We start from the raw sequence: 10,183 nt of genomic DNA, 5'->3' as shown, positions 1-10,183 counted from the left end.
AATAGTAACCCCGTCCTTGTTGAAGTAGGGGCACCTTGACTATCACCTGCTGGGAATACAGCTTGTGAATTGCCTCTAGCACAGCCTCCCTGCCTGAGGGAGTTGTCGGCAAGGCAGATGTGAGGAAACGGCGGGGGGGAGACGCCTCGAATTCCAGCTTGTACCCCTGAGATACTACTTGAAGGATCCAGGGATCCACCTGTGAGCGAGCCCACTGATGGCTGAAATTTTTGAGGCGGCCCCCCACCGTAACTGGCTACGCCTGTGGAGCCCCAGCGTCATGCGGTGGACTCAGAGGAAGCGGGGGAAGAATTTTGATTCTGGGAACTGGCTGACTGGTGCAGCTTTTTCCCTCTTCCCTGTGCAGAAAAGCAGCGCCTTTGACCCGCTTGCTTTTCTGAAGCCGAAAGGACTGTACCTGATAATACAGTGCTTTCTTAGGCTGTGAGGAAACCTGAGGTAAAAAATTTTCTTCCCAGCTGTTGCTGTGGATACGAGGTCCCAGAGACCATCCCCAAACAATTCCTCACCCTTATAAGGCTCTATGTGCCTTTTAAAGTCAGCATCACCTGTCCAGTGTCGGGTCTCTAATCCCCTCCTGACAGAATGGACATTGCATTAATTCTGGATGCCAGCCGGCAAAATATCCCTCTGTGCATCCCTCATATATAAGACGACGTCTTTAATATGCTCTTATGTTCGCAAAATAGTATCCCTGTTTGACAGGGTCACAGACCACGCTGCAGCAGCACTATCTGTAGGTCTCAGTCTAGTACCTGAGTGTGTAAATACAGACTTCAGGATAGCCTCCTGCTTTTTATCAGCAGGTACCTTCAAAGTGGCCGTATCCTAAGACGGCAGTGCCACCTTTTTTGACAAACGTGTGAGCGCCTTATCCACCCTAGGGGATATCTCCCAGCGTAACTTATCCTCTGGCGGGAAAGGGTACGCCATCAGTAACTTTTTAGAAATTACCAGTTTCTTATCGGGGGAACCCACGCTTTTTCACACTTCATTCACTCATTTGATGGGGAACAAAACACTGCCTGCTTTTTCTCCCCACACATAAAACCCTTTTTTAGTGGTACTTGGGTTAATGTCAGAAATGTGTAACACATTTTTTATTGCCGGGATCATGTCACGGATGTTCCTAGTGGATTGTGTATATGTCTCAACCTCGTCGACACTGGAGTCAGACTCCGTGTCGACATCTGTGTCTGCCATCTGATGGAGCGGGCGTTTTTGAGCCCCTGATGGCCTTTGAGACGCATGGGCAGGCGCGGCTGAGAAGCCGGCTATCCCACAGCTGTTATGTCATCCAGCCTTTTATGTAAGGAGTTGACACTGTCGGTTTATACCTTCCACCTATCCATCCACTCTGGTGTCGGCCCCACAGGGGGCGACATCACATTTATCGGCATCTGCTCTGCCACCACATAAGCCTCCTCATCAAACGTGTCGACACAGCTGTACCGACACACCGCACACACACAGGGAATGCTCTGACTGAGGACAGGACCCCACACAGCCCTTTGGGGAGACAGAGAGAGAGAGTATGCCAGCACACACCAGAGCGCTATATAATTTAGGGATTAACACTATATTGAGTGAATTTTTCCCAATAGCTGCTTGTATATACAATATTGCGCCTAAATTTAGTGCCCCCCGCTCTCTTTTTAACCCTTTGAGCCTGCAAACTACAGGGGAGAGCCTGGGGAGCTGTCTTCCAGCTGCATTGTGAAGAGAAAATGGCGCCAGTGTGCTGAGGGAGATAGCTCCGCCCCTTTTTCACTGACTTTTCTCCCGCTTTTTTTATGGATTCTGGCAGGGGTATTTATCACATATATAGCCTCTGGGGCTATATATTGTGATATATTTGCCAGCCAAGGTGTTTTTATTGCTGCTCAGGGTGCCCCCCCCCCAGCGCCCTGCACCCTCAGTGACCGGAGTGTGAAGTGTGTATGAGGAGCAATGGCGCACAGCTACAGTGCTGTGCGCTACCTTGGTGAAGACTGATGTCTTCTGCCGCCGATTTTCCGGACCTTCTTGCTTCTGGCTCTGTAAGGGGGACGGCGGCGCGGCTCCGGGAACGAACACCAAGGCCAGTTCCATGCGGTCGATCCCTCTGGAGCTAATGGTGTCCAGTAGCCTAAGAAGCCCAAGCTAGCTGCAAGCAGGTAGGTTCGCTTCTTCTCCCCTTAGTCCCTCGATGCAGTGAGCCTGTTGCCAGCAGGTCTCACTGTAAAATAAAAAACCTAAAATAAACTTTCTTTCTAGGAGCTCAGGAGAGCCCCTAGTGTGCATCCAGCTCGGCCGGGCACAGAAATCTAACTGAGGCTTGGAGGAGGGTCATAGTGGGAGGAGCCAGTGCACACCAGGTAGTCTAAAAGCTCTTTTAGTTGTGCCCAGTCTCCTGCGGAGCCGCTATTCCCCATGGTCCTTACGGAGTTCCCAGCATCCACTAGGACGTCAGAGAAAGCTAGGCTTTGTGACTGGGGCTTCCCGCGGTGCCGTCTGAGGCAGTGACCGCGCTGCTGCTCTTGCTTCCAGGGGTTGAACACCTCAGAGCAAGAGCGGCAGCGCGGCCACTGCCTCGGACGGCACCGCGGGAAGCCAGTCACAAAGCCCAGCTTTACCCACTAGATCATGGAGGACGCCGATCCCTGCACATTGCCAGCACCCCCCAGAGACGCTGTGGCAACCCCCCCCCCCCCCCGTAACCCATCCACCAGCCGCACTATTCACTCACCGACACCAAGTCACGCGGCCTCCACAAGCAGCCAGGCGCCAAAGAGGAGGGGAAACTGGCTCCACCTCCTCTTTATATCATTCAGCCCGAGGCCAGCGTGTCAGTTAAAACAAATCCCCCTTACGGATTGGCTAATGAGGAGCGCTTCCCCGGGGACCCTCCCACTTTGTAAACTGGAGTCCCATGTCTTCAAAAACGGGTAAAAAACGCGCCATAGCGCGTTTTTGCGATCACTATATATATATATATATATATATATATATATATATATATATATATAGTGCTTCATGGTTGAACCTATACTGCACTAAACAACTCTGCCCCCACCCCCCCTATTTTACACTGTTAGATGTTTAACAGTGTTTTGGCGGGCCCTGTATAGAGTTGTGAGGGCTAAGCCACGCCCCCTTCTCGGCGCGCTTCAGTCCCGCTATTGTTTTACATTTTTATACTGGCGGGGGTCCGTATAGTGCCTATGCACTGTATACAACTTTGCCAGGCTTTATTTATGAGGTAAATTGCTGCCCAGGGCGCCCCCCTGCGCCCTTGTAGTGCCGCTTGTGTGTGGGAGCAATGGCGCGCAGCGCGACCGCTGCGCGGTACCGCCAAGACTCTGAAGTCTTCTGTTCTTCCTATACTCACCCGGGTTCTTTCTTCTGGCTCTGTGAGGGGGGTGATGGCGCGGCTCCGGGAACGAGCAGCTAGGCTAACCAAGTGATCAGACCCTCTGGAGCTAATGGTGTCCAGTAGCCTAAGAAGCAGAGCCCTTGAACTCAGAAGAAGTAGGTCTGCTTCTCTCCCCTCACTCCCACGATGCAGGGAGCCTGTAGCCAGCAGGCCTCCCTGAAAATAATAAACCTAAGTAAGTCTTTTCAGAGAAACTCAGGAGAGCTCCCCTAGTGTGTGTGTCCAGTCTCTCTGGGCACAGAGTCTAACTGAAGTCTGGAGGAGGGGCATAGAGGGAGGAGCCAGTTCACACCCATTCAAAGTCTTATAGTGTGCCCATGTCTCCTGCGTATCCAGTCTATACCCCACGGTCCTTTTGGAGTCCCCAGCATCCTCTAGGACGTATGAGAAATCACTAAAAGCTAGACCAAATAGGTCTGTAAGTCCTTCTAAACAGTGTATGTGTCCAAAATGTTCTTTTATATACTGGGACACTGATATAACAGAATGAATTGCAGTAAGAAGCACAGAGAAAGTACGAGTCATACTGAATATTAATTAAATTACATATATTTTATTCAAAGCATGGAATACACTTATGTTAAAAACTCATGCCAAACTACCAACAGCTATAAGCGGGATGACACTGAAAAACAAACCACATTTTTTAGAACAAAAAGCAGTTTTTAAAAAGGCCAAATAAACCAAACACAAGTTCCCAAAATAAAAAAAAGCCATCATATTTGTATGGGAATATTATATATATATATATATATATATATATATATATATATATATATATATATATATATATATATATATATATATATATATATATATATATATATATATATATACACACATACATACACACACACATACACACACTTACACATACATTCTAGTAGCTCTTTAGTATAAGCCAACTTGTGTTTTAGGTGTCCTTTTAAGTAGAGAATTAATATGACTCCCTTTTTGGAAATAAGTGCATAATGAAATTATTTTATCATTGCTTCCAGCTTGAATATACATCAGTTCTTTGTGCAAAACATGGAGTAAGAGCAATACACTCATGTGACCACAAAAAGAGGAAGGACTGCCATAACTAAAAGACAAGATACTTAAATATTGGTACAAGTGCTTTAGCTTAACTCATAATACTTATAATATTAAAACAAATCTGATATAGATTACTATCAAGTTCTGGAAGTTTAGTGACCGGTGTTTTACCCAAAATTCATGTGTGGTTTGCCAAATAGTGTAGAAGTATAGTCATATCAGATATAAAGAATTGACAGAAAAAAAATAAAAAAAAAAGTACTCCATGTTTGAGTAAAAGTGAGAACATAAATTTTAAATGAAAAACCCTGCCTGTAGAGAATACAAATCCGTCTACCTGGTGACAATAGTTTAATGTCAACTGGAGAAAGAAACAAGAACTTTATCTTTCAAGTATAATAGCCAATTATTGCTAAAATACAAGTCACTATTTTAAAACTAGTTTTTGTTTTAAGTAGGTAACAAATGTAATTTGTCTGTTATGCCTATTTAAAAGTAAAATCATTCTTAGCACACAGCTTGGCATGTAGAAGCAATAAAGTGGCGTTTAGGCAGTTGAAAACAAGTTGTAGCCTGGCAGTTAGCAAAAAATATATAATTAAAAATCCTAAGCGCTGAATATTAAAAATTTAGTGTTTGCAGATAATCTAAAAACAGTTTATTACAAATCAATACCACCATGTAAAATACCCGCCCCTTTAATAAAAGAAGTGCCTTCGTACATCAGGGACCATTTCATGGGCAACTTTCTATGCGGCCTTCCTTTTACAAGCTTAACTTGTATACTTGTGTCTGTAACTAGTTATTAAGGCCAAATTGCTTTGCTTATGAACTTTAGGCATGGTACCTGGAAATATTAAGACGGGTTAAAAAAATAGTAGTGCTTCTAGTAACTAATATTACTAGATTTTTGCTACTGAGAGGGGAAAATACACAATATAATGTACCAACCCAAAAATGTTAGCAGTAAAGTTCAACAAAATTAACATGTTAAGCTTGTAAAATCCAGCATTGTTTTTTCCAGATGCAGAAACAATCCTTGCATTTCTGTTCCATATTTACAAAATATTATAATATATATAGATATAAAACACTTTACAACAATCTTTACCATAAAAAGTGCAATTCTCTTACTTCCAATTAGGAAGCAATGACATTCTTCATAAAAAAAATTCTACAGGATAGCAGCCTATGTCAAGCAAATAAGGTGCTTAGCTTATAACCCAAAGCTGTATTTTGTAACTTTCTTTTCCCGCTAACAGAAGTACACGCTCCACAGTATTCCTCTGACAGAAAGAAATAAGGCAAATATACTGCAAGGGGAGGACATTTCGTACATCTCGGGTTACTGGCGTAACTGTGCACTAGCCAAGTTAGCTAGTTCAATCAGAGCCAAAGCGCCATGCATACGCTCTCTCTGCTCTTGCAAACAACGGCGGGCGGCAGAGTGAGGACCATTTTTTTCATCTTCCTCATCTTCATCTGACTGAAGATATTCTAATGGGTCCTGTTGCTCCTGGTCTGCTTTCTGAAGGGATTTCATCTTTAATGTGGATGGCAGCTGCTCTTGCCTCTCCCAGTGTCTGTAGAGAATATTCACAATTTAATACAGCATATACATGTATATTTGTAAATAACATTTCGAAAACTTTAATTCATGCCAGTATTTTTCAATTTGTAAGACTCCCATTCCAAATGGGAAATGGCTTAAGGAAAAAAAAAAAAAAAAAAACCCACATACACACTGACATTTAGTAATCAAACGACCATTCACATGAAGAGATTATGTGAAACTGCTACCTAGATCTATCCGAGTGTTGTACTGCACACACTAATGTTTATTGCAGAAGTTAGTCCTGATTGGGAGTCTTGTTACCACGTTTTAAGTATTTTCGTTCAGTATATAATCCCCTCTGTAGCCCCCTTCCACATAGCAGAATGTATGTTTTATCTGAACTCTAGCATTTAAAACCAGGAGAAAAAAAATATTTTACTTACCGGTAAATCTATTTCTCGTAGTCCGTAGAGGATGCTGGGGACTCCGTAAGGACTATGGGGAGAGACTGGCTCCGCAGGAGACATGGGCACTTTAAGAAAGAATTTAGTTCCTGGTGTGCACTGGCTCCTCCCTCTCTGCCCCTCCTCCAGCCCTCTGTTAGAGAACTGTGCCCAGAGGAGACAGACAGTACGAGGAAAGGATTTTTGTTAATCCAAGGGCAAGATTCATACCAGCCACACCAATCACACCGTATAACTGGTGATAACAATCCAGTAAACAGTATGACAATAACATAGCATCAGTTCATGCCCGATGCAACAATAACGTAACCCTTATTGAAGCAATAACTATATACAAGTATTGCAGAAGAAGTCCGCACTTGGGACGGGCGCCCAGCATCCACTACGGACTACGAGAAATAGATTTACCGGTAAGTAAAATCTTATTTTCTCTAACGTCCTAGAGGATGCTGGGGACTCCGTAAGGACCATGGGGATTATACCAAAGCTCCCAAACGGGCGGGAGAGTGCGGATGATTCTGCAGCACCGATTGAGCAAACATGAGGTCCTCCTCAGCCAGGGTATCAAACTTATAGAATTTTGCAAAGGTGTATGTACCCGACCAAGTAGCAGCTCGACACAGCTGTAGTGCCGAGACCCCTCGGGCAGCCGCCCAAGAAGAGCCCACTTTCCTAGTGGAATGGGCCTTGATCGATTTAGGTAACGGAAATCCTGCCGTAGAATGCGCCTGCTGAATCGTGATACAGATCCAGCGAGCAAGAGTCTGCTTTGAAGCAGGGCCGCCAAGCTTGTTGGCTGCATAGAGAACAAACAGTGCTTCTGTTTTTCGGACTCTAGCCGTCCTGGCTACATAAATTTTCAAAGCCCTGACCACATCAAGGGACTCGGAATCCTCTAAGTCCCGTGTAGCCAGAGGCACCACAATAGGTTGGTTCATATGAAAGGATGAAACCACTTTTGGCAGGAACTGAGGACGTGTCCGCAATTCCGCTCTATCCATATGGAAAACCAGATAGGGGCTTTTATGTGATAAAGCCGCTAATTCAGACACTCGCCTAGCCGAAGCCAGGGCTAATAACATGACCACCTTCCAAGTGAGATACTCCAACTCCACCGTTTTCAGTGGTTCAAACCAGTGTGACTTTAGGAAGTCCAAGACCACATTAAGGTCCCAAGGCGCCACCGGAGGCACAAACTGAGGCTGAATATGCAGTACTCCCTTAACAAAAGTCTGAACTTCTGGGAGAGAAGCCAATTCTTTTTGAAAGAAAATGGATAGGGCCGATATCTGGAACTTAATGGAGCCTAATTTAAGGCCCAAATCCACTCCAGTTTGTAGGAAGTGAAGTAAACGGCCCAGATGGAATTCTTCCGTAGGAGCATTCCTGACCTCACACCAAGAAACATATCTTCGCCATATACGGTGATAATGTTTTGCTGTTACTTCCTTCCTAGCCTTTATCAGCGTAGGGATAACCTCAACCGGAATACCTTTTTCCGCTAGGATCCGGCGTTCAACCGCCATGCCGTCAAACGGAGCCGCGGTAAGTCTTGGAACAGACAGGGTCCCTGTTGCAACAGGTCCTGCCTTAGAGGAAGAGGCCACGGATCTTCCATGAGCATTTCCTGCAGATCTGGATACCAGGTCCGTCGTGGCCAATCTGGAACAACGAGGATTGTTCTCACTCCTTTTCTTCTTACTATTCTCAACACCTTGGGTATGAGAGGAAGAGGAGGAAATACATAGACGGACCGGAACACCCACGGTGTCACGAGGGCGTCTACCGCTACTGCCTGAGGGTCTCTGGACCTGGCGCAATACCTCTGTAGCTTTTTGTTGAGGCGCGACGCCATCATGTCTATCTGTGGCGGTTCCCACCGACTCACAATCTGTGCGAAGACTTCTGGATGAAGTCCCCACTCTCCCGGGTGTAGGTCGTGTCTGCTGAGGAAGTCTGTTTCCCAGTTGTCCACTCCCGGAATGAACACTGCTGACAGTGCGCTTACATGATTCTCCGCCCAGCGAAGAATCCTGGTGGCTTCCGCCATTGCCGCTCTGCTCCTTGTGCCGCCTTGGCGGTTTACATGAGCCACTGCGGTGATGTTGTCTGACTGGATCAGAACTGGTTGGTCGCGAAGTAAGGCCTCCGCTTGACGTAGGGCGTTGTATATGGCCCTTAGTTCCAGGATGTTGATGTGCAGACAAGTCTCTTGACTCGACCAAAGACCCTGGAAATTTCTTCCGTGTGTGACTGCTCCCCAACCTTGGAGGCTTGCGTCCGTGGTCACTAGGATCCAATCCTGAATGCCAAATCTGCGGCCCTCGAGAAGGTGAGCACTCTGCAGCCACCACAGGAGCGACACCCTGGCCCTGGGGGACAGGGTGATCAACCGATGCATCTGTAGATGTGATCCGGACCACTTGTCCAACAGATCCCATTGGAAAGTCCTCGCATGGAACCTGCCAAAGGGAATGGCCTCGTATGAGGCCACCATCTTTCCCAGGACTCGAGTGCAATGATGCACGGACACCTGTCTTGATTTCAAAAGGTTCCTGACCAGAGTCATAAGTTCCTGGGCTTTTTCTATCGGAAGATAAACCCTTTTCTGGGTCGTGTCCAGAATCATGACCAAGAAAGGCAGACGAGTCGTAGGAACCAACTGCGACTTTGGGATATTGAGAATCCAGCCGTGTTGTTGTAACACTTTCATGAAAGAGATGCGCTGTTCAGCAACTGCTCTCTTGATCTCGCTTTTCTGAGGAGATCGTCCAAGTACAGGATAATTGTGACACCCTGCTTGCGCAGGAGCACCATCATTTCCGCCATTACCTTGGTGAAAATCCTCGGAGCCGTTGAGACCAAACGGCAACGTCTGAAATTGGTACCGCAAATCTTAGGTACGCCTGATGAGGTGGATAAATGGGGACATGAAGGTACGCAGCCTTTATGTCCAGTGACACCATAAAATCCCCCCCTTCCAGGCTGGCGATGACCGCTCTTAGCGATTCCATCTTGAACTTGAACCTCTTCAAGTATAGGTTCAGAGATTTAAATTCAATATAGGTCTGACCGAACCGTCCGGTTTCGGAACCACAAACATGGTTGAATAATAACCCCTTCCCTGTTGAAGGAGGGGAACCTCGACCACCACCTGCTGAAGATACAATTTTTGTATTGCATTTAACACTATCTCCCTGTCTAGGGGGGAAGACGGTAGGGCCGATTTGAAAAACCGGCGAGGAGGCACCTCTTCGAATTCCAGCTTGTAACCCTGAGACACAATTTCTATTGCCCAGGGATCCACCTGGGAGTGACCCCACATGTGGCTGAAATTCCGAAGACGCGCCCCCACTGGCCCCGACTCCGCCAGTGGAGCCCCAGCGTCATGCGGTGGATTTTGCAGAGGCCGGGGAGGACTTCTGTTCCTGGGAACTAGCTGTATTGTGCAGCTTCTTTCCTCTGCCCCTCCCTCTGGCAAGAAAAGATGCACCTCGGACTTTGTTTCTTTGTGAACGAAAGGACTGCACTTTATAATGCGGTGCTCTCTTAGGCTGTGAGGGAACATAAGGCAAAAAATTTGACTTTCCAGCCGTAGCTGTGGAGACCAGGTCCGAGAGACCTTCACCGAACAATTCCTCACCCCTGTAAGGTAAAACCTCCATATGCCGTTTTGAGTCGGCATCACAT

At 46.4% G+C, this 10,183-nt stretch overlaps 1 protein-coding gene across 2 annotated transcripts in view; it reads right to left on the bottom strand.

The window, feature by feature from the left end:
* Nucleotides 1–3,969: 3,969 nt before the first annotated feature.
* ZNF367 (zinc finger protein 367) overlaps nt 3,970–10,183 on the bottom strand; it is a 33,091-nt gene continuing 26,877 nt past the window's right edge. For both annotated transcript variants that reach the window (XM_063913742.1, XM_063913741.1), the window contains exon 5: nt 3,970–6,057. In XM_063913742.1, the coding sequence (XP_063769812.1) occupies nt 5,820–6,057 (238 nt within the window). In that variant the 3' untranslated portion in view covers nt 3,970–5,819. The remainder of the gene's footprint in view (nt 6,058–10,183) is intronic.

This window comes from Pseudophryne corroboree, chromosome 1 (genome assembly GCF_028390025.1).
Source record: "Pseudophryne corroboree isolate aPseCor3 chromosome 1, aPseCor3.hap2, whole genome shotgun sequence".
In the NCBI taxonomy this organism is placed as follows: Eukaryota; Metazoa; Chordata; class Amphibia; order Anura; family Myobatrachidae; genus Pseudophryne; species Pseudophryne corroboree.
The sequence above is the reverse complement of the archived record's forward strand: the minus strand, read 5'-3'. Positions and strand labels throughout refer to the sequence as shown.